The sequence below is a fragment of the Tachyglossus aculeatus genome, chromosome 6 (assembly GCF_015852505.1).
Source record: "Tachyglossus aculeatus isolate mTacAcu1 chromosome 6, mTacAcu1.pri, whole genome shotgun sequence".
In the NCBI taxonomy this organism is placed as follows: Eukaryota; Metazoa; Chordata; class Mammalia; order Monotremata; family Tachyglossidae; genus Tachyglossus; species Tachyglossus aculeatus.
In genome coordinates this window covers 25,856,411-25,882,225 of record NC_052071.1, presented here as the reverse complement: position 1 = coordinate 25,882,225, position 25,815 = coordinate 25,856,411, and the positions used below count along the sequence as shown (strand labels likewise).

The 25,815-nt window shown below is 40.1% G+C and overlaps 1 protein-coding gene across 1 annotated transcript in view; it reads right to left on the bottom strand.

Annotated features, from left to right (window-relative positions):
• AFF2 (AF4/FMR2 family member 2) overlaps window positions 1-25,815 on the bottom strand; it is a 361,545-nt gene that overhangs the window by 318,661 nt on the left and 17,069 nt on the right. The window contains exons 5-6 of the mRNA XM_038747704.1: window positions 17,963-18,083; window positions 6,623-7,507 (exon numbers count right to left, since the gene is read on the bottom strand). Of these exons, the coding sequence (XP_038603632.1) occupies window positions 6,623-7,507; window positions 17,963-18,083 (1,006 nt within the window). The remainder of the gene's footprint in view (window positions 1-6,622; window positions 7,508-17,962; window positions 18,084-25,815) is intronic.

The following is a 25,815-nucleotide window of genomic DNA, read 5'->3' as shown; positions in this document are numbered from 1 at the left end:
TTCCCTCTTCATAGCACACAGCATTTGGCAAAGTTCAGAACACATAAAGAGAGAGTTACTTAACTAAAGATTTTTTTTTGCCTCCATTCAATTAAAAAAACATATTAAACTGGCTTAGGACACCGATAAACAGTTTTATAAGTCATATATAAAAGCCCTTTGCATTTACTATTTGGGCTGAATCAATATGGTTATCTACCTGTCAATTTTTCTTGCTCTTTAATGCAGAATGAGAGTGATTTTTTTTACTGCTAGCTCAGAAAGTACTAGGCTAATCGATACATCCAGTGATAACAGGATGATTTGAAACACATATAACAAAAGCTTATCACTTTATGGTATACCAAGTCCATAAAAATATTTTCCTTGAAGTAATGTGAAAATAGAAGTTTTCCATCCTTCATTATTGCCATCCTACATTTCGGTCCTGTGTGAGGGCTAAAGTATTATAGGTCTATTTCCTGAGGGTTTTTTTTCTCCTTTTTTTGAACTTTCCAGTGAACCAAAGCATATAGCTATTATCCTAAAACAAAGGTAAGCATATACGTATTACACCAAAACCAAGTTTTAAAACAATCCTATTGCCTGGCTAAGCAATCTCATCAAACTGTATGTGTCACTGAAATAAAGTTCAAGTTACACCATATTTACACAGACTTCACTGTTGTAGTAGCTACGAATTTTTGCATGCACACCTGCTGTAATGTATATGTTCATCTGAAAAAAAACTCACTTTAGCCACAGTGCCATAATAAGGTGTACTCAGACCTGTATTAAAATGCCTGTACTGAAATGAGGATATTTATTTTCCATCGGCTCATGCTGACTTTATCAATTTGAATAATTTCCAAGCAGTTGACTCCTGAAGGCTTTAAGTATACCTGGGCATATCGAGATTCAGGATTTTAGCACAGCAGAGAGTGAATCATCTTTGGACTGGTCTCTAACCCTTAAATTTTCAAGGCATTGCCTAGGTTTTTAATGGCATAGCTCCCATTGAGAACTAAGCTACAACTGTGTATCTACATAACACTTACAGAGGCAGCATACTATACACAATTCTAAAGCTTTCAATATGGTTCCAGAATGCCCACTGTTTACCAGTGGTTTCATGCAAGCTTGGAAATGAATACCTATAGATAAGAAAAAAAGATCAGAAGAAATGAGATGGTGAGGCAAAAAAAAAGAGGGAGCATGTTCATGGCAACTACAAATAAGAGTCACTCACGTATTAATTAGAGGTGTGCAGCTGAGCCAAAGTTAAGGATGCCCTATGGTTTTAGATATTGTTCATTTGAAAAAAGCAAGAGGCAGAGTGATTCCTCTTAGTTACTGTGAGCTCTTCTTCAAAGGGGAAAAAAAAGCATTTCATTGTAGAAATTTGCGGGGAAGGTGAAAATGATTCAGAGGTGTTCAAAAATATGGCCTAGAGGTCCTATATAGCATTTACTAAGCAGAAAATCCTGAAAGTATCAGTACCAATCTGGGAAATCTTAATATTTGATAGAACAAGAACAAGCCCACAGCATAGGAAATGAAAGACTCTCATAGTCATGAGGGGTTTTTTTATGGTATTTGTTAGGTGCTTACTATGTGCCTGGCCCTCTATTAAGCGCTGGGATGGATACAAGCAAATCGAGTTGTACACAGTCGCTTTCGCATGTGGGGCACACAGTCTCCAACCCCATTTTCCAGATGAGGTAACTGAGGCCCAGAGAAGTGAAGTGACTTGCCCAAAGTCACACAGCTGACAAGTGGCAGTGTCGGTATTAGAACCCATGACCTTCTGACTTCCAGGACTGTGCTCTACCTGCCACGCCATGCTGCTTCTCATCGGCAAAGTGAGTTACAGAGTGTGGAGTACTTTTCCAGAGGGCAAAATGAGGGATTTTTCTAGTGGTTCAATTTAGCAGAGAACTGTTCAATTCTTTTTGGGCAGGTACAGCCTTGCTCCACAATGAGGAGTCATTAATAGAACATCACCGTTCTTATTAGGAGTTTGGCAAGCTAGCTTTCTGAGGTCCACAAACAAGACAAATAGGTTGGAGGAAGGATGGGGCTGCTGTGTGGCCTTGGGCACCTGACTTCTACTGGCCTCAGTTGTCCCATTTGTAAAATGGGGATTGAGACAGTGAGTCTCCGATGGGACATGGACTGTGTCCAACCTGATTAATTTGTATCTACCCCAGCACTTTGCACTGTGCCTGGCACATAGTAAGCACTTAACAAATACTAGATACACAAAAAAGCAATTGCCAAGGGGACTACTAGGGCTGGGTCATCTAGGAGAAAGTCCACAAATTGATGTAGAGCAGGGGAAATATTGTTATAAAGGAGGAAACGTTGCCAACTCCTATACATCGGTGAAAGAAATGTTACAGCAGAACCACTCTCAGAAGTCAGATGGCAAAACTGATGGTTTTCATAGAGGTGCAAAGTCATTTCTGATTAAGCATGAAGTGAACCAGTCGTCTAAAGCCTTGGGCTGAACAGAGTTTTACACCCAAATGCCTGGTAAATAAAATTCAAGATGCACTTCAATGGAAAAAACACTTGGTTGTGCAAGCTACACAGAAACTAAAACTTAATTATTTATTACCATTAGTTGACTTAGGCCTACTTGCATGTTACACCTCTCTGTAACTGATCGTACACATCCGTAACACAAAGCCAGGTAACAGTACACTCCATAGCCTGCTAATGTGACTCGGAGTTTACTATTTACCTCATAATAAATAATGTTAACTACATTCACGCTGTTCACTACAGGGGATATAAAACAAAGCAGCAATCACCACATATGTGTAGTGTAATTTTTCAATGGGCTGACAAGTCATTTAAAAAGAGGTAAAAATATATATTTAATTCTAATCAGCTTTATTTAAAGTTCAGGAAAATCTCCTAGCCTTACAGTAGGAGGAGAAGACAACCTAATGCTTCAACAGAAACACTTGGGTAAGACTAATTGGCTTGCTGTGGAGAGGACACTTTACATTATGACTACACTTCAGAATGTTTATGGACCACAGTGTTATTTTAATAGATGAAAAAAGTTAATAAATGTGCTGGCTTTTCTAATGCCACTGATTCTTTCATTTGCATGTAATTATTTACTTGCCAAACAATACTGGTGACAAATCGCACCAAAGTGTGAAGCTGTCTACACAAGCAGATTTTTTTCCTAAGGTAAAAATAAACAGAAACATCTGTAAAGTAATCTTGTACAAAGCTACATTTATTAACAAATACATTTTCTAATAAAACACCATCTGCAAGCAACCCTAAGCTTCCACTTGATATAAATAGGCCTTTTACTGTTTTCAGATGCAGTTCCCAGAAAATTATTCCAAGCCCAACTGCAAAACACATCAGTCTTTGTTGCCGCCTGGAATGTTAATAAATAACATCAAGTTTTTAAATAGTCAAACAAATTAGTTTTTCAAAGTACTCCAATTGAAAAGCTGACCTTTTGTAGTAAAGTTGGTTGAGCACGTATCATGCCTTATGGTTAATATGAAAATGCTATAACCAAGAATATACTCTGAGGACTACAGAACACTATATCCCCCAACAGCCTAATAAGGCCATAATAGCTTGGTTCCACACATACTTATCATTTGTTTATCCATATATCTTGTGATTCTTCCTACTTTCAAATGATTCTGAACAGAAAATCAATTTTATGAATACAGATCCTTCAGCTAGAACTCTATACCTGGTTAAAGAAGGATTATCAAGAAAAAAAATGGAATTCTGAAAAATAATAACTAAGGCAACTATAACCTTCATCATAGGATGCTGCGCTAAGCAGTGACACAAAGCCTAGTGGTTTGAACTCCTGGCGCCAGGCATTGGGACTGGGTTTTAATGCTAAGTGCTATTGAAAAATGCATAAAGATTTAATGGGGTGAATTTTTAGAGACTTGGTCAGAGATTTAGCCACATAAATTCCATTAGGTTTAAGTCCCCATATGGCTCTACCCTGTTGACAGTTCTGCCCACATTTCAGGTTACACACCCCTTCTCTACGCTAGGTATGTCTCCTTTCAGTTTGACTCTCTATTATTTCTATATGAAGAAAGGTACACCTAACTGAAATGTTCTTTTTTTTAAAAAAAAAATAGTATTTGGTAAGTGCTTACTCTGCCAGGCACTGAAAGACTGTGAGACCGCTGTTGCCTCTATTTGTTGCTGAATTGTACTTTCCAAGCGCTTAGTACAGTGCTCTATAAATACAACTGAATGAACGAATGAATGAAGTGCTGAGGTAGATACAAGCTAATCAGGTCAGACACAATCTCTCTTCCAAACAGGGCTAAAGTCTTAATTCTCAATTTACAAATGAGGTAACTGAGGCATAGAGAAGTCATATGACTTGCCCAAGGTAACACAGCAGACAAGTGAGAGAGGCAGGATTAGAACCCAGGTCCTTCGACCCCTAGGCCCTTGCTCTTTCCATTAGGCCATGCTGCTGCTCAATTTGATTAAAAACCTGTTTGGGGCCATCTTAATAATAATAATGATGATGGTATTTGTTAAGCACTTACTATGTGCCAAGCACTATTCTAAGCACTGGGGTAGATACAAGGTAATCAGATTGTCCCACGTGGGGCTCATGGTCTTAATCCCCCTTTTACAGAAGAGGGAACTGAGGCACAGAGAAGTTAAGTAACTTGCCCAAAGTCACACAGCTGATAAGTGGCGGAGCGGAATTAGAACCCATGACCTATGACTCCAAAGCCCGTGCTCTTTCCACTAAACTACAGCGCTGCTTAGATTAAGGCTACCGCTTAGCATTGAGGTAGTGCTGAAACTACTTTACATTAGCACAGCCAAACATCTCCAATTGAGAATACAAGCCACCTTGGAAATTACGTGTGGGTTCTCTTTGCCCACACGGAGAAGCAGCGTAGCTCAGTGGAAAGAGCCCGGGCTTTGGAGTCAGAGGTCATGGGTTCGAATCCCGGCTCCGCCACTTGTCAGCTGTGTGACTTTGGGCAAGTCACTTAACTTCTCTGGGCCTCAGTTCCCTCATCTGTAAAATGGGGATTAAGACTGTGAGCCCCCTGTGGGACAACCTGATTGCCTTGTAACCTCCCCAGTGCTTAGAACAGTGCTTTGCACATAGTAAGCGCTTAATAAATGCTATCATTATTATTATTATTATTTGCCCAGGTTAAAAGAGTGGATTTGCAACCTTCCTTGTCCCCTTCCCAACTCCACTGCTGGCAGAGAGTGCCACCCTAGGGCAGATGATGGTGAGGAGATGGCAGATGGCTAATACGGAGACCCCGCTGTCAATCATGTATTATTATTATTATTATTAGCATCATCATCATCAAGAGCCATCGAGTCATACAATCAATTATACAATCATGTATATCTCCAGCTAAATCAGAAGGCACAATCAAGTTCTACCATGGAACTAGAAGACAACTCCATGAGTCCTTGCTGGAAGCATCACTGCAGTGTATGGAATTAAAACCAAAAAGACTAGTTTCCTAACCGTATTTTGTTGGATTTTAAAATGAAGCTGCGATCTCAAAACAGCTGCTAGGCAGAATGTAGTATCTGCTCCTATTCCTTTTTACTTTGTCAAACTGCTCTCTGGTTCACCTGTTTTAGGCTTGCTATCTACTTCTTGTTACTACTGCCTTTGCTTGGAAATTCTCCCACTTCTCCAACCCTTTGCATACTCCCTATTCAAATCTCCCCATATGATCTGTTTCTGTTTATGAAGCCCTTAGCAAGCCTTGGCTGTCTTTTCTGTTAGTCACACATAGACAATTGTGAATTTTTCCGGCAGCGATTTTTATATTATTCTTTGGTAAATTATGCCAAATGTTGTATGTGCTTACAATACTCCATAGATGACCATGACCACCATAATTAGTGTCACCAGTACCTAAGGATTTCTTTGGAAATGAATCTCTTATTGAGCGGAAGAATGAATAAATTTCTAAATCTAGGTCAGCCTGGTTTTATAGAATACCAGAGAGAGATGAAATTAATGCTTTTTTTCAACATATTCATTTTACCCTTGTAGGCTGCCAAAGCGGAACTGTACTATTTCCTGATCAATGTCCCATCGAGACACTGCTCTAAGAGATAATGGAAGCAGTCAAGGAAAACAAAAGGAAAAGAAGATGGCAGTTCTACCACCCACACCTCTGGAACTGACTCCTCTTTTGACTGAGTCCTTTTTCTTTCTAAGGATTACAGTGGTGGATAAGGCTGGCCATTGTTCACAGTGAATGTGCAAGACATGTCGGAATTCACTTGTACCACTTTTTGGTCAATTGTTCGGAAAGCAACAGAACCCTGGTTCTCTGAAAACCTTTTAACCGGTTAATTTAAGTTTACAATCTAGAAAAGTTGATCATCACCTTTTACTGAAAGGATGTCTTCAGAAAAGGAAGTGTTAGATACAGTTCAGAAAATGCAATCAACCCCAATCCCCCGTCTTTCCCGGCACTTCTTCTGAAGTCACCACTCTTGAAGAAACCCCACTTATCATGCGTTAACCAACCATGAAGACTAACATGATGAACAACACCCACGAGTGAATCCCTGATGGGAAGAAATACAAGCCTCGCAAAAGGAAAACCAAAATAAGACTTACTTCACTTGCTTGAGGAATGGTGAGCTTTGGTAATTTACTCTTTGAACTGGATGCATTGGGTTTTCCTTCCAGAAGTGCTCCAAAGGACTGATTCCCATATCCACTCTCAATTTCTATGGGAGGCTTCAGTTCTGGTGAGTCATTGGGCACCTGGTCCTGACCATCCATAGGCCTTACATAAGCAGTTGGCTTCTGCTGGACCATACTGGTTTTACAGTGAAGCCCTGGTGGGAAATTCTGAGTTGAAAGACCATTGCTTGGTGTTAATAACGACGTTGAGGGGAGCGGAGATCCAGACCCGTGAAATTCAGATTCTACCGGTGACTTTGAATGACTGCTTTCCTTAAAAGAATGTTCTCCACCAGCTGACTTGGAGTGATTGTGCCTCCTTGAATGGGAAGATGATGCAGAAGGGTTAGAGTCCTCAACTCCTCCACTTTTATGCTGTTCGTTTGGACAGCTGTAGAGGTCTTCGTATCTCCCTTGAGACTGATCATGAGAAGAGCTGTGCTTTGTCCTGCTCTGCTGACCACTAGACTGGCTGGGCTGTGCGCTGCTGGAGCTATGACCGGCCCGTGACCAATCCGTTCTGGATTTTCGGCTGCTCTGATGGCCATGTAATACCGTCGAATTCACCGTCAATGAAGGAGGGGGAGGCATTGATGCTGATGAGTGGGCGCTGCTCTGATGAGACGGAATCATCCGGTTTCTTTGCTCCGGGAAAAAGTTGGATTCATTTTTATCGACAGGAGTCTGGGGCACGGAATTCTTTGGGATCCCCACAAGGTGACTCTGGTTCGAGTGGTTAGTTAATAAGTCCTTCATTTCATCATAGTTCCCCAGTGTGTTCTGGACTCGGTTAGCAAGTGCATCACCTTTGTTGGTCTAAAATAATGAAATTGAAAAAAAAAAAGGGGGGAGAGAGGAGAGAGGAATGAGTGAATAAGTTTACATGTCTTAAGGTTAATGGTTCCAAAAGATATCCCAAAGACACTTGAAGGCATGGTTGTCTGAAACTGACATTCCCACATAACTTCATATTTTTCAAATGCTCTATTGATTTTTTTTAATACCCTTATTCAAAGAGTCTCTTGAAATGAACTGGCAGATTAACACTTGTATGATGCTTCTGCTTTCCTTATTTAGGCTTCTTGAGAAAAAGCTTGTAATTACTTTGGATATGGATGTTAGAAGCCCAATCATTCATGTTTCCATCTGAAGAGTGAGGAATCCTGATAAACACACAGGCTCAATTACTCAATTGCTAAACATGTAAATTATAACAAAAGGCTTTACCTAAACATGTTTGTGATACATCAGTCGTGATTTCATAATGAGACTTTTAACCCTTTGGAAAAGGAGGCTGCATTTCCAAAGTTCTACAGAGAATATTGAAATTTTGAAAAATTTGAAAAAAATTTGAAAAAAATTCAGAGAAATATTGGAGCTAATTTATGACTAAAGGAAAACACAACCCTCTTTAATCCAAGAACCTTAAAAATTTTCAAACACAAGGATCTCTGCAATATCTGGAGGAATAGAATTTGGGGCAACAATGATTCATAGTTATTTTCTTTGAACTGGGATAAAAATAATCACAAGTGATTTTGTCCTATTACAATATTTCAGAGATGGGCTTTCTTCAATTACTTATCTTAGGAAAATAATGACAAAGTTCAATTTCAACAATGCAGACCATTCAAATAAGACCAAATTATGGCCATGAACAGGTGCAAGAATACACGTTTCCCCAGCACCTGGGATTAATTAGTGCCAGGGCTCAAATATGGAACTAGGGAGCAGAGACCTGAGATCTGTTCCAGAGTCTTGGCATTTGAGGGCAGAATCCCTGCAAGGGTTTGGTCTAGGGAGAAGTGCTGGTTGAGCGTTATTACATTGGGACCACTGTGATTCAGAAGTGCTGAAGCCAGTAAGGAGTTCTGGAGCTGCATCAGAACTTCCACATCTCAAACATTTACTCCAATCACCCTATTTCAGTCCTTGGGAAACATGCTGGGGTGTTCTTCGGTACCTGACCTCTTGAAAATTAAGCCGTGCTCGATTCCCTTGTTTTCCAATGTAGGTACTTGGAAAATTCATGTTATTCTGAAACAGTTTAGCTCACATATGAACCAAAATGACTGAAGGGGGAAAACACCGAGCTTTCATAATTATAGTTTTGGATGGAGCAAACAGCAGGTAGCAGAATACTTGGAGTTCAGTTTATAGAGTTGATCGTATAATGGGTTCTATTCTTCCTCTCACTGCAAGAGAAAGCATCCTTCTTGGTGAGGATAGAAATACAATATCACGCTAATTCCTTTTCCACCTATCCTTAGTACAGCATTCTGCACACAGTAAGAGCTCAACAAATACCACTGACTGACTGACCCTTCCACCCCATATTTCTTTCTTCAACTTATTCTTTCTTGTGGTGGCCCGAGTGAATGCCATGTCAGTCAATGGCATCAAGGGGAATGGGGTCCTCCACAGAGCATCAGGTCTGGGGGTGCCAAAGGGACATGTCAAATAACAGGCTTTTCCACTTTTCTGCCAGTGTTTCTACCGTTTTTGAAAGGGTCAGATTTCAATTGAAGAATTTAGTTGCACTTTCCTCAAAAAAATCAATTCTCATTCTCAAGATGAATGAAAACTCACATAATTAGGGACCGTCTCTATATGTTGCCAACTTGTACTTCCCAAGCACTTAGTACAGTGCTCTGCACACAGTAAATACGATTGAATGAATAATACCAACTGCAAGAAAGAGAGTTTTTCAAGCTCTACTATAAAATGGCTGCCCCTCACCGTACTGTCAACCCACTTGAAGATACCTTCCTTTTTTGACCAACAAATCCAGGTTTATAAGAGATACCACATTTCTTATAGCAGTGCCCTCCTAAACACCAGAGGAGAACAATTCTCACCATTTGGGCATGTCATGCATCCATGGCCACTTTATACCCCTCATTACAGAAGCCAATTCTCTCTGTGACTTTCACAATCTATTTATACTTAAACATTTCAAACTGCTTTCGTATTTGCATCCCATTTCAAATTTTGCTACAGTCTTTAAGGCCCAAAGCTATGCCCAGGTTGTAAAAGGCTTCAGTGTATTAAATAGTACCCCAGTGACCTATTAGATTTAATGCAGTTTCTAAGTTGCCTTGCTTATTCCCTGAAAGTAGCTTAGGAACTGGGAGAATGGTCTCAACAGGCATCCCAAGCATTGAGGCTATTAAAATCCATGGAAGGAAAATTCTTTCCTAATATCAAGTTAGAATCCTGTTTTTAAGAACATACATTAGGACATAGAATTATATTTGTATTCAATCATATTTATTGAGCGCTTACTGTGTGCAGAGCACTGTGCTAAGTGCTTATCTGCAGGTGATTAAAATTTCTTTACACGGTTACTAATTCAAGTCTTTTGTTTCACTTACTCTCTGAAATTGTAATATGTATGCTATCTTATAAAGAGTTTAAATTCTAGGTGTACTAGCATATATCTAAAAGTTGCAAAGTATAAGAATCACTTTTATTCTCTAAAATCCCTGGTTGGTTCATTTTTAGTGCCTGAAATTATATTTTAAGTTGGCCAAGAATAAGCTCTTTGTACATAGGCAATTTCCTTCAACTGAGTTGCACAGTGAACCACTTGGCTAGCAGCCAAACCACGCTTTCTATTCCACCCCCAAAGTTGAAACAAGGGGATTTCATTGTGCTAAGGGCATAGCAGGAATTATAATGTAAGCTTTGAACACTTGTATGGCTGTTCCACTCTCCCTTATAATTTAATTCTTTATCAACACAAAGCTATATTTGATAATCTCAAAGGTTCTACGTTGGGTAGGGGTAAATGTACATTGTACTTTTCAACTTCATATTAAAACTGCAATGATTTGAAACAGGATAAGAAGAGTGCCAAATTTAGGGTGCTAGCAACATAAAGGTTCTCTCAGCTACTGACCCAGATTTTTGGTCAGATCCAAGCAACTACTCACTTTTCAAGTGGGTAGTTACACTTTCAGGTTTAACTTAACAATTACTCTACAAGACTGAAGAGAACCTGAAATACTCTATCTACTTTACTATCTCTGGACTCTTTTGCTATGCATATTTCATAGTAGGAAGTGGTGATTTAGTCCAAATATACATATTTCCAATTACTTTTGCTTTCTGAATGGAGGACTCTGAATATTTCTGACATCTTCCAATTCTGTGTCTTCACAATGGAAGCAAGGCTAGGATGACAATAGCATGCTGGATCTACTCAGATGCTTTCCATTTTTCTCAAACTGTGAGACAGTTATCTGGTTACAAACACACAATATAGTGGTGACGGTCTTTGTAATTAAGGACACATATTACTACGGATTCTTTTCATTGGCTTGGGGAAAAGCGAGGCAGTAGACAGAGGTTGGACTGGGGCTCATGAGAATCCAGTTTAAGGCCTCTTTCTACCACCAACAAGGACATTAAGCCAGAGCAATAAGGTCAAAGTTTTTAAAATAAATATTTCAGCTACTGACCACTGGAGTCCAGTAACCTTCAAACTGTTATAAAATTGCTCAAAATATAGACACAAGATTCACTCAAAATAAAACCTAAGGGATTCCAAAACACACAAATAACCTAAACAATATTTGTTTCATTATAAATCCTATAAAAATTACACACAATGTGCATTCTTTGCTCTTTAAGAGGGGGTTCTCATAGTATTGTTAAAAATGAATGTATTATTGACACTATAGAAATGGCAAAATGAAATTTAGCTATTTATCACGTGTATTCTTCAAGTTGGAAATTTTTTAAAGTCTTCTTTTGGAAAATGGGTCAGTCCCTAAAAGTTACCTCAGTGGTTTGTTTTTTTTTTTCTGAGTAGGAAATGACTATTTGTCCGTCACCAAGGAAATTCATATTCCAAGTATTTCAAAGCATAAATTACATGTCTGGTTTGTGGCTCATGACAAGCAGCACTCTTTCATACTAGTTCTTTGCTTCTCATTAATTTTGGAAATGCAAACCATACCATGTCTCAGGTTTAACTCTAATGCTTTCTGAAAATCAGCAATATAATTTGCGAGCTAGCTTTTACAGTATGGTTTTCCAAAAGAAAGCTAAGGTATTTAAAATTGGAAGGCAGTTTTTTTAATATAATATATATTTCGTAGCTACTCTGAGTAAAGTTTATGATGTGCTTAGTCATTATTTCATTTGCTTAGTGGCTGTAAAATTAATCACTCTATGGAACACTTATGACACTATAACTCCTGTAAATGGGGGAATTGCATAAAGTGTGGACACAATTATGTTTCTAGAGCCACAAGGCGTCTTGAATCCCAGGAACTCTGATGGCACTGTGAACCTGGAAACACAACCCAGTCAGACCCCTGCCTGGGTACCTTTTGCTGGGCACAAGACTAGACATGGGGAAAACAGAAGGCAGCCATGCATGCCCGTGGTTTCAGAGGCTCTGAGGGACACTCCCAACCTAGAAACCAGTGGAAAACAATACAACAGAAGATCCAGGGACCAGCACTGTTATTTCTAGGGTCTCCACCACCTGCACCACAGCAAGGAGGAAGGCTGAGGGGCACCTGGGTCAGCAGAAGGAATCCTTGAAATTCCTGCAGCCCAGTTTCTGAAGGTCTCTCCTCCAAGAGGTCTTCTCTGACTTCCCTTTCCCTGCCTTCATTTCCTATTCTCCCACTCCCTTCTGCATTGCCCTTACACTTGGATTTGCACCCTGTATTCACCCCTCCTTCATCCCCACAAGCACATACGTACACATCCATAATTCATTTACCCACATTAATATCTGTCTCCCCCTCTAGACTGTAAGCTCATTGGGGGCAGGGAACACGTCTATTAATTCTGTTATATTGTGATCTCCCAAGCACTTACTACAGTGCTCTGCACACAGTAAACATTCAATATGACTAATTGTTCGATTAATTTACTTCTGGTTGGCAGTGCTTAATAATGATGATAGTAACAACTACAACAATAGTAATTTTTTTAAGCAATAGGTGCCAAGCAGTGCACTAAGCCAGAAGTTAGATACAGGACAGAAGACAGAGGACATTCAAGTTGGACGAACGGGGCTCAAAGTCTACAAATGAGGGAGAACAAGCAGTGAATCCCCATTTTAGGGATGAGGAAACTGATTCATAGGGCAGTTAAGTTACTTGCCCAATGTCACAAAGAAAGCATGTGTGACAGAATCCAGGTCTTCTGATTCCCAGGCCCACCTCTTTTCACTAGGTCATGCTGAATTAAGCTTCCAAGGACCCTTAGAATTACCCTACTGTGTAATTTTCCTTGGCCTACAGAATTTAGTGGGGAGAGGAAAAAGTTAAGGAGCAACCTTATCTCCCTTATCCCAATACATATGCACTAGAACAAAAGAGCATCAACTTAAGTTGTGTTCACAACAGTCTTTGCAGTGCCTACAAAACGGTTGAATGGTCTCTTAGCACTTCCAAAGCTGTTCTTCTCAAAGTTACTTAGATCAGAAACAGAACTTCTAAATAGTTATTAGCTAAGAAATGATAAGAAAAATATAGCTCTGTGGAAAGACTGGCAGGATTTTCAAGATTGCTTGTCTTTCCCAGGGTTGCGGACACAGTAGTAGTTGGGAGAAACTAGAGGACAAATTGTAGGGGGGAACACAATTTTATTTCTCTGACAAGAAAGGACGTTTGGGGAATGGGCTAACATGGTGGTCCTCAGGCTATTATAAAGCACATCAGCCTTACACTTAGAGCCAGCCCAATATATGATTTGTTGAGTTTGTAAGTTGGATTTGGAGACTTTCATTTGCCTGTGGTGATTGAACTGGAGGTGGTCAGTAGCTTCTGCAAGGTTTTAATAGTCCCCCCCACCCCGCGAAGCTCTTTTGACCTTTTGAGGATTAAGCAGGAGGGAGCTAGTACTTCTCAGCTCTCTCCACATCTGTTGCATGCAGTGACATCCTTCTATCTTCCAGAGCTTACGAGCAAAGGAGAAGGCAAGCTAGTAAATGCTCATTTTCTAGCTGGGTGGCTGATTCAGGTTGTATAATCTGCCATCTACCCTTACACTTGAACCTGGGAGAATACCAGATATGTGTCTTGAGCATCCCATGCTGATGATGGGAAAAGTGTCTTCAATCAGCGAGTGGATAAGTGTGTGACCAACAGAAAATGGCTACTACCGTATCTGAAACAGCTTCAGCTCCAGTGACAGGAAGTAAGAGCTTATTGTACCCAATATGGCAAAGTCTTTCCCAGTGAAAAGTGAGGAATCAAATTTAAATTCTATCCTGGATTGATGCAAAATTTTCAGAAGTTTGGCCAATTCGATGGGACAAAAACAATGCTTAGGAAAAGATAAAGCTCTAAGGCATATGTTTCTTATAGGGATACCAAACTGTCTCACTCTTAATTAAAGAAAAGGAAATCCACTACTAGTTACTATTTTATTTTAGTCCTAACTTCTTTGGATTAGTTGAAGTTCCTTTGAAGCATCATTTTTTTTTTTCTCCATGAGACTGTCTTGGGGGTTTGGCTGTTGATTGGCAGGATAGGTTCTATGACTGACAGTACTGCCTGGGGGTGCAAATTATTCCTTATCTGCTCAGATTTCTGATCTGCTAAATGCTAATCCTTCTTATCTCCTCTGATTTGTAATTTCTTATCTACTACAAGGTCAGAATAAGCCTTGTTGGTTTTCTCTGGGAGTTTTATTTTTCTCAAAGGGACACTTTTTCTTCCTTGGTACTGTCATTTAGTTTCTTCCTGCTGAGTTAGTCTTCAGGAACTCATATAAAGACAGGTTGTAAACAAGCAGCTCTTCTCACAATAAGGATTTTTGGCATTTTCCATTTGACAGGACAGTTGTTTTCTCAAAGCTTCCCAGGGTGGCAAAGGGACAAGGAGTAGTGGAGATAGCTTGACAGGCCATCTGTCAATCATGCAATGTGCCAATAATAATGGTTCCTAGGTTAGATGTGAATCAACAGTAATAATAATAATAATAGTGGTATTTGTTTAGCACTTCTGTGCCAAGCACTGTAGGCACTGGGGAAGATACAGGGTAATTAAGCCCCATTCTCATCTAGGGCTCACAACCCAAGTAGGAGAGAGAACAGGTATTAAATCCCATTTCACAGCTGAGAAAACTGAGGCACAGAGAAGTTGAGTGACTTGACCAGGGTCACACAGCAGACATTTGGTGGAGCTGCAATTAGAACCCAGGTCCTTTTGACTCCATTAAAACCATTAAAATAATTAACCAATAGATAGGATCAAAGGCTCCAGACTTTCATCTGTGAAGCTTACCTATGACAGAGCCTGTGTTTACACAACTACAACAATTCTGACATGGAATGGCACAGGACCGTACTTTTAGGCCAGGTTGGTTTTCATCCACTGATCTAAAACTTGAATATGCTCTGTGAGCACTTTTATTTTTCCAGAGATTGGACATCAATAGCTAATTTGATAATAACAATAATAATGGCATTTGTTAAGCGCTTACTATGTGCAGAGCACTGTTCTAAGCGCTGGGGGGAGATACAAGGTGATCAAATGGTCCCACGTGGGGCTCCCAGTCTTAATCCCCACTTTACAGATGAGGGAACTGAGGTTCAGAGAAGTTAAGTGAGTTGCCCAAGGTCACACAGCAGACATGTGGCAGAGCCAGGATTCAAACCCATGACCTCTGACTCCAAAGCCCGTGCTCTTTCCACTGAGTCACGCTGTTGATCTTCCCAACATCTCTGGGGAGGCAGAAAAAAGCAGGTACCACTATGCCCATTTATACCTGAGGAATTTAGTGTTCACAGAAGTTAAATGGCCTATCCAAATTAATCATCATCATTGGTATTTTTTTATAGTATTTAAGTGTTTAGTATGTGCCAGGCACTATACTAAGTGTTGGAGTAGAGACAAGCTAATCAGGTTGGACACAGTCTATGTCCCATGTTCAGTTTATAGGCTTAATCCCCATTTTACAGATGAGGTAACTGAGGCAAAGAGAAGTACATGACATGTCCAAGGTCACATGGCAGATAAGTAGTGAAGCTAAGATTAGAACCCAGTCCTTTTGAATTCCACACCCAGGATGTATCCACTATTGAAGGTTTACTGGGTACAATCAATCATATTTATTGAGCGCTTACTGTGTGCAGAGCACTGTACTAAGCACTTGGGAAGTACAAGTTGGCAACATATAGAGGCAGTCCCTACCCAACAGTGGGCTCACAGTCTAAAAGGGGGAGACAGAGAACAAAACCAAACATACTAACAAAATAAAATAAATAGAATAGATATGTACAAGTAAAATAGAGTAATAAATATGTACAAACATATATACATATATACAGGTGCTGTGGGGAAGGGAAAGAGGTAAGATGGGGGGATGAAGAGGGGGACGAGGGGGAGAGGAAGGAAGGGGATCAGTCTGGGAAGGCCTCCTGGAGGAGGTACAGAGCACTATATTGAGCATCTGGGAGTGTACAACACAACCGAGTTGGTAGAATATGTTCCCCTTTTAGACTGTGAGCCCACTGTTGGGTAGGGACTGTCTCTATATGTTGCCAACTTGTACTTCCCAAGTACTTAGTACAGTGCTCTGCACACAGTAAGCGCTCAATAAATACGATTGATGATGATGAGGCCCACAATGAGTTCAGCAAAAGAATGGAAGAGCTGATTAGAACCCAGAGCTCCAGATTCCTGGATAAGTGTGGAGACCATAGAAGGCTTCACTTCCATGATCCAATATGTTTGTAGCTGAATCCAGTGTTTTAGCCATCCATAGTTAACCTGACAGAAATTACAGTAGATGATCTGACATCCAGATCATTTTGTCTATATAGAATAACATTAATATAAGTGGCAATCTGATTGTTATATCTACCTGCATGGAATAATTAGTCCTTTAAAAAAACCGGAAAGAATTAAGGTTTCTCAAAACATTTAATGTTCAGGATTTTGGCAGAATCCCTGGTTCATTTCCCAGGGCCCCCAGGGATTCCTCTGACACAACTTGAAAGCCACAGATTTTAGCGGAAGCTTAGAGAAAGAAAACAAAATTGGGCTTTGCCTCTTTCCCAGACACACTGAGTCAGTCTCCAGGTCAACCTTTCCAACCTCGGAAAAACACAACAGTGTTAGGCTGACTAATTATTAAACTTGTTTTCCTCTGTTATAAATCACTGGTAAATATCTGTGTACCTGTCTAGATTATCATTTTAGTATCAAGGCAGATGGCTTTTTAAAAAATACTCACAATGTTGATAATAGATTTTGAACTGCTTGCTTACAAACACTCCCCTAACAACCGAAAATAAAAATGCCATTATGTGATGTGCCATGCTGAGAAATGACATTCCTTTTAAAAGCACACAGTACAAATTTTATGCCACACCACCATCCGAGCCCCACGTGGTTGGTATGTGTTTCCCAATAACTCGGGTTTGCAATAAAGGATTCACTTTTGGTGGGTTTTTTTTTAAACTTAAGACATATCAATTGTACTAATTCTCTCTCTCTTTTTTTTTTTTTTTGAGTTTGGCTGCCGAGAATCCATTGCACAGCACTCCCTCTCCCACTTGGACTGTGAGTCTCACGTAGGATGGGTACTGGGCAAGACCTGATTACCTTGTAAGTACCCAATGCTTGGCACATAGTAAGTAGCTCACAAATACCACCCCTCTCCATCCCCCTATAGATGTAAAACATAAAGTTCTTCATTGCTTGGTGGAAAATTTGAAAGCATCCCAGTATTCCTACCCCATCTGGTAGAGACAATCTCCTAACCTATAATTATTAACTACCAATGAATAATGATGCTGCTCTTTCCTCTTCCCTGAACAGTGATTTTCAAAGAACACTCAAACCTTCCAACAGCTGCTAACAACCTAAGATACCAAGATAAAGATGTGGCCTTTCAATGCACAGCACTGATTGGAAGGAGCACTAGACATACACATTTACATTCTGATGAAGTCTTCAGGGAATGTCGAGCTGAAAATCAAAGCAACAGAAATCTTCAAGGGGGACATCCCTGGGCGATGGAAATCTCAAGCAGCAAAACTCCTTAGGGAGAGTTGGTCTCACAAGTCTCTTTGAAACCCATGGTAGGTTTCCCAAAGGATAAGGAAACGGCCCGGAAAATGTCTTCAGAAACCTAAACCTGCCAAACATATACGTATTTCAGCGGTGGAAATATATCCTCCTCGAAATGGTTGATTCAAGCGCTTTTAAAGACGACTTGATGTTGATCAGGGAATTAGAAAATGTAGCAAAATGTCCATTGTAGGAACTATGAATCACAAATATATTTGGTTACCTTGTAGGGTTCCCCAAAAAGATTAAACCCTGATGCGAAGAGATCTTCATCTTGCTGGACCTCTTGATTCCTTCGCTCCCATTCTTTCCTTTTAAGTGCACTCCGATCCTGTTCATAGTGACTGGTTAAAAAAGAAAGAAAACCACAAAAGGACAATAATTACTATTGTAAGCCCATTTAATATACCTGTTGACAAAAAGAAGAAAAACATGAAAGTCACACTGCCCAAACTGCCAACACAAAAAAGATGAATCCCTTAATTTTTTTCTGGAATGTAATATTTTATATATTTTCAAAATGAAACAGTCCCTTCGTTTATCAGAACTATACTCAACCCCTTATATAAGGGTTCTCTCCTATGTTCTTAATCATTACAACTACAAATTTGCCTAAACTTAGCCCTCAATTGAAATTTCTCCATTTACCGTTTCAACTGCTTCCCAGCCTAGAGCTGGAGATTCAAAGCCTCTGAATTCACAAATAATACAGATGTTTAACCAAATGTCCTGGATATGAAATTACAAGAGTAGCAGTGTTGCCTAGAAGATAAAGCACAGGCCTAGGAGTCAGAATGATCTGGATTCTAATCCCGTTCCGCCATATGTCTGCTATGTTACCTTCGGCTAGTCATTTAACTTCTCTGTGCCTCAGTTATCTCATCTGTAAAATAGGGATTAAGACTGTGAGCCCCATATGGGGTATGGACTGTGTTCAAACTAATGAGCTTGCATCTACTCCAGCGCTTAGTACAGTGCCTGCCTCATACTAAATGCTTAACAAATACCACAAAAAAAGAAGAAAAGACAGCTGAGACTAAAATAAGCTAGAATTCACATTTTCTCTGAAATTCTCTTTCCAAAGAGGCAGTAGACCACAGAGTTACTTTGCTCTATTCTAAATCACAGGAGTTTTAAGCATTCTTTTGAAGAGCAAGTTTTCTAATTACCAACACCCTTTTTGTGTGTGGTTTTTTTTTCCCAATAGAATGACTCTAACCATAGAGGAAGTCTTTTGGGAAACTAATCCACAAAGAAAGAGGTATGAATTAAAGTACTAAACAATTAGCAAAGAAATAATGTCAATGAAATAATTTCATTTTGCTTACTATAACTTTAAAATATGTGCATTCCTTCTATTCTTCTGGTTATGAGCAATTCTTTTGATGCAGGAAGAACATATAATTAAGATTTTCATATGGATTTGTAGAGATCCAGTCAATTACCAATACAGTGGAGTACAAACAATTGTACTGGAAACTTTTAGGGTGCCAAGATTTACAGGATATGATAGCTTTTCCTTAGGAATCAGAGAACCAGGGTTCTATTCCTGGTTTTGCCATTTTCCTGCTGTGGGACTTTGGGCAAGTCCCTCAAATTCTCTGCCTCAGTATCCTCATCTATAAAATGGGGATTCAATACCTGTTCTGCCTCCTAGTTAGACTGTAAACCCCAAATGTAGCAGGGCCTGTGTCTGACCTAATAATACTGTATCTCCCCATTGAATAATACAGTGCTTGGCAGAGAGTAAATACTTAAAAGTACCATAATCATCTCATCATTATTATTATCATTAACTGGCAACATATTAGCTTATATTATAAAAGCATTTTCTTTATTGTGCTCTCGCTTCTATCATCAACCCGATCAAATAAATTAATGCATTCTAATATAATACACTACCCCAATAATTGCCAATGAAGCATTTACTGAACACCTACTCTGTGCCAAAAACTGAGCTAGGTACTATGGAGAAACAACAAAATATGAAGAAGAACAGTACACCACCCTTTCTTGAAGGAGTTCTCGGTACTATGGGAAATAACAAAGGAAGAAAAATCCATCACCCTTCCTTGAAGGAGTGATCCTTTTCACCCCTGAATTCAAAGTGGCAAGGCCAGGATGGGCTGCCTGACAACAGCTTTTGGAAGGAAAGAAAGACATAATTGGGGAGTGGAGGGAGGTAGGGAGAGATCCAGGTATGGGGAGACGAGGAAAAGGCCCGCAATATCCATAGCTGGTTCTTGCTCTGGCACCCCAATGGTGACGGCCAGCAGAACTGGGTCCCCCAAAGCCATGTCTCTCGCTGGCCCTGCTTCCATTTTCAAACCACTTTTCTTATTATCAATAATAGAACTCTTCCCACGGCTTCTTCTTCCCTTCCTCCTTTTCCCCTCATGCGATGAAAAAGGGAAATAATGGCCATGAAATTATCAATAGATAAAGCGTAGTGATTAGGTTCAACTGGGATTAATATAGTGTGGCTTCCCGGAGGAAGTAACATAGCTTCGAAAGAGAGAAAAGTGGGAGAGAGCATGCTGGGCTGAATGAATCATTTGAGTTATGGGTCAAAAGGAGAGGTTGATGGCCAAAGGATAATGGGAAGATTCGCTGAACAAAATGATTGTTTGTTGGGCTGGTTGTTTAAGCATTTTGAAGCTCCCACTACCAAAAGATGTCCGAATACAAGTCCACAGAAACACTTAATCTTTAGAGAAGGAAAATGAAATGATCAAAACGGAGCTCGTGTATGATGATTCTTTTTTTTTTTTTTATTTGTTGGGTGGCTTGGCATTGAGAAAGAGTGAAGATAGCCTAGGCTACTACAACAATCATCATAAAAAAGCATTTATCATGCCTGAACACCGGCCAACAAAAGGACTTTCTAGACTGTGAGCCCACTGTTGGGTAGGGACTGTCTCTATATGTTGCCAGCTTGTACTTCCCAAGCGCTTAGTACTGTGCTCTGCACACAGTAAGTGCTCAATAAATACGATTGATTGATTGACTTAAGGGCTATTTACACAGACTATATTACAACTCCACAGTCCAATCACTCTCAGCCTGGTTAGAGGGGCTATCACTTTATACTCACTTTATAAAGGATACATTGACAACAAACTCTCCATGTTCTATCTGCATTTGAAGAATAGCATATTATTACCCCCATGACACTTTAATTTGTCACTCTCCTATCGCAGCAGGAATTCTAGAACTGGCATAGTGACTATTCTTGGATAAATACAAAAAAATATTTAAGTACTTTATGATTTTTCATGTTTAATGTTTAATAATGCAAACTCTGATGACATTCACCACAGCCAAGAGTGCTTATGTACATAGCTTTATACTCTACTATTTCCCCTCTATAAGACTTGTAAGCTTGTGTGGACAGAGATTGTGGCTACCGACTCTTTTGTATTGTTCTTTCCCAACATCACAGGTCAGATAAGTGGAGGAATGAGGACTTGAACCCAGGTCCTCTGCGTCCCAGACCCGTGATCTTTTCACTGGGCCACATTGCTTCTCACCTCTCTCACTCAACCCACATATTTAATGTCACTAAAACCTGTGAGTTCAACCTTCACAACACCACTAAAATCCACCCTTTCCTTTTCATCCGAACTGCAGTGACACTGATCCAAGCACTTCTCCTACTGCATAAGCCTCCTCTTTTACCTCCCAGCCTCCTGTCTCTCCCCACTCCAGTCTACATATCACTCTGCTGTTCAGAACATTTTTCTTAAAATAGTTCAGGCTCTATTTCCCCAATACTCAATAACCTCCAGTGGTTGCCCACCCAGCTCTGCTTCAAACAGAAACTCCTTACCACTGGCTTTAAAGCAATCACCTTGTCCCCTCTTATCTTACCTTGCTGATCTTCTTCTCTAATCCAGCTCACTCACTTTGCTCCTCTAACACTAACCTATTCACTATAACTCAACCTGATCTATTTTGCTACTGGCCCCTTGCCCACATCCTCTCTCTGCCCTGGAACTCCCGCTTCATATCTGACAGACCACCCCCTCCCCACAATTTCAAAGCCTTATTAACATCTCATCGTCACCAAGAGGCCTTCCTTGACTAAGCCCTCAATTCCCCTACTCCCTCTCTCTTCTGTGTTGCCCCGTACTTGGATTTTCACCCTTTAAGCCCTTGATATTCACCCCACCCTCAGTCCCATGGCACTTAAGTACACAACCATAATTTATTTTAATGCCTGTCCTCCCCCTCTAGACTGCAAGCTCCCTGTGAGCAAGGAAGATGTCCACCAACTTTGTTGTATTGTACTTTCCCAAAAAGTACAGTGCTCGGCATGCAAAAAGTAACGTAGATCTCATCTATCTCACTACCGACTACTCGTCCATGTGTGCCCCTGGGCTGGAACGCCCTCCTTCTTCATATCCAAAAGAAAATTACACTCCCCCTCCTTCAAAGCCTTACTGAAGGCACATCTCCATCAAGAGGCCTTTCCTAAGCCCTCTTTTCCTTTTCTTCCACTCCCTTCTGTGTTACACTGACCTGCTCCCCGTCCTGCTCCCTTTATTCATCCCCCCGCCCTACAGCACTTAAGTACATACCCGCAATTCACTTAGTTATAGTAATTGACATTAATATAAATCTGCTATTCAGTCTCTCTCTCTAGACTGTAAGCTCACTGTGGGCAGGAAATGTGTTTGTTACATTGTTCTACTTCACTCTCCCAAGTGCTCTGTATGCCATCTGTGCTCAATAAATACTATGATCTGATTGACTACAATTTGTAGTATGTTCTAATCTTTTCACTTAGAAACAGTATGTTCAAAATCCCAGGCGAATGTCATTTATCCATATAGAGTATCTCTATATGGAGGAGGTAGAAGTGTAATCAACTAGCCATAGAAACACCCAAGCTACTTGACTGGGTAATGCTAGCATGCATCTCAACCCTCCTTGTTCAATTGAGCATAATTCAAACCTATGGATTTGTTAGAATCGATGTGTGATAAGATGTTGGGAATGGAAGGGTGGAGGAGACAGTTAAAAAAAAAATCAGTGTAGTCGGAGAGAGACTTTTGTTATTTAGCTGACTACCATGGCATAAAATTCAAGATTAAAACAACAACAAAAAAACCAGTCTGTTGCTTCAGAGAAATGATAGCAAGATGTCAGTTTTCTCAATGTCAGTTCACTTTCTGCACCTGACAGGCCAGGATGACAGGCTGATAGATCACATTTAATTCTCTCATGAAGGGAACTGAAGTACTTTGGTCTCCTGGCTTTGCAAACTACCTCCCTACTCCTCTGAGGCGAAAGATATAATTAAAACCCTGAAGGAAAAAGAGAAAAGAAGGATGCGTGCTTCAACTTGCACTGACAACCCTTCATGCAGCAAGCAGTAAGGGACACTTCTGGGCTTTCAACCCGTGTTTGATTTGTTATGAGGCGTTTGGCTCTATTTTGCATCAGTTAATTAGCTACCAAATTCCAGATGACAATTTGAATAGCAGATTGGGTATGCATGCTGATGTTATCCATTGCAAGCCAAATTGCCTGCTGCATTTTTTTATATATATAACAAAGAACAGTTAATTCTCATATCTCTGGCGAGAATGAATTTAATCTCCATAGAACTCCACTGCTCTTGGAAGATAACCAAATATCTACAACTTTTTCCTTTTTAGCTCAGCATGATGTTGTATTGAAAGCTTCACATGGCGAGATATAATGAGGAATGAACTGCACAGTGATGAGGCTTTAACAGTGTATAAAGTCACTGATTTCTGACTGAAACCACAATTACTAATTTGAAGCACCAGCTAATTAAAACCACAGCTATGTATTTAGCCTCTTGTTATACCTACTGCAGTTTATAATTATGAGGACCTCTTTATCTACTCAATTAAAGTTCTTATGATTCAGGCGGGTTGTGTTTGAACCTGTAAGCTCTGCGGAGGCCACAGGAAAGCTTATGCCTGTCGTCCCCTGATGATTTAATGTATCCTTACACTTGCAGCTTTGATTTCAAAAGGAAAAAATCCAACAGTGCCACAAAGAAATATTCACATCAGAAATATGAATTAATAATCATATTATTGGTTTGAACAATTTATGTTTATCCAGAATTTGACTAGGATGAGATGAAGCACTCCTAATAGCAGGCAAAACCACATGCAAACTGAATCATCAGAGGTAAACCCAGTTGGTATTTGTCACTTTCAGTACAGGAACGTATTTATAATCAGCAGCATTTTTTTGGTATTTTTTTTACACCCTTTCCTGACAAAGAAGGTAGGGAGGGAGGGAGGGAGGGAGGGAGAGAGAGAGGGAAGGAAGGAAGGAAGGAAGGAAGGAAGGAAGGAAGGAAGGAAGGAAGGAAGGAAGGAAGAAGGGAGGGAAGGAAGGAGGGAGGGAAGGAGGGAGGGAAGGAAGGAGGGAGGGAAGGAAGGAAGGAGGGAAGGAAGGAGGGAAGGAAGGAAGGAGGGAAGGAAGGAAGGAAGGAAGGGGGGAAGGAAGGAAGGAAGGGGGGAAGGAAGGAGGGAAGGAGGAAAGGAAGGAAGGAAGGAGGGAAGGAGGGAGGGAAGGAAGGAAGGAAGGAAGGAGGGAAGGAGGGAAGGAGGGAAGGAAGGAAGGAGGGAAGGAGGGAAGGAGGGAAGGAAGGAAGGAAGGAGGGAAGGAGGGAAGGAGGGAAGGAGGGAAGGAAGGAGGGAAGGAGGGAGGGAAGGAGGCAAGGAAGGAAAGGGAAGAAGGAAAGGAAGGGAAGGAAGGAAGGAAGGAAAGGGAGGAAGGAAAGGAAGGGAAGGGAGGAAAGGGAGGAAGGAAACGAAGGAATGGATGGATGGATGGACAGACAGAAAGAAAGGTGCAAAAACCAAAGCCAGGTGTCAAGTATTCTGGTGCTCATTCTTCCTTGTTAGAGTAACACTATTCTCTTCTTCTTTCCTACTCAGATCATGGCATTTCATGCATAACACCTTTAACAGGATCAGAGAGATGGGTTAAAAACTCAAATCAGTCCAGTTTAATACTTGGTACTCCAATAAAAGTTGGCAGAGGAAGAAGGTCAAAACTATCCGCTTAAAACGAGTCTGGATTATCTGAAGGTTTCAATTATCCATGCTCATTCCTGGACTCAATTAGCAGAGAGAACTGAACTGTAGTTTAATTTCCAAGTTCTGAACTATTAAACCCAGACCTCCAGATACTAAATAGAATCTGGATCCCACTAGCTCCTGCCTCAGATAATTTCTTACCTTCATCTGATCCTGTATATGGGTAACTCCCAGTCTCATTATTAGAAATCACATATGCATTAGTGGGGGAAATAAAGCACATTAAACATTTAGCTCTACTGAGATGCAGAAGGTTCAATTATTGTGCCTTCATTAGTTCACAGTGGTAGCGAACCTCAACTGACTAGGGGAAGCTCAGCTTTTGCACCTCATGGTTCCAGCACATGCAGTACAGGAAGGAATTTACATTTCTCAATTACACTGTACAGGTCAACTAATAGGAAGAATCAAATTTTTTTCAGAAAATCACTCCTGGGGCAAACACATTAATACCTTAATTTGGACAAATACCTAAAACCATTAAGCTTTTTTTTAACAAAAAATGTTCCACGCTAAGGGGTAATATTACTATATTTCATATGAAAAATCATAAAGGAAACCTTTGTTTGGCTTGTATTTTTTTATTAATTTTAGCTAGGTTTAATCCGCTTAATGATAGCTACTACGGTACTTAACATCAAAAAAATGATAATTTCAAATGATGTGCTTTCTTTAAAAAATGTTACTGTTAATTAATATAGTATTTGCAATATTAACTGTGTACATCAAGGTAAATAATTCAAGGTCTTTTTAAAACCTCAGAAGCATTAAAATAGCTCTATTTTAGCTAAACGTCTTCACAAAGTCATAAAAATACATATTTAATTCACCCAAGAGAAAAACAAAAAACAGTAACTCACTCCTTGGGGTTCTGCTGCTGTTTACAAACTATTCACTGCACACTCGTATAGTTTACGACATCGGCTGAGCCTCGCACGATTTGCAGCCTTCTAAATAATTTGCGCATATTTAGACTGATCACATG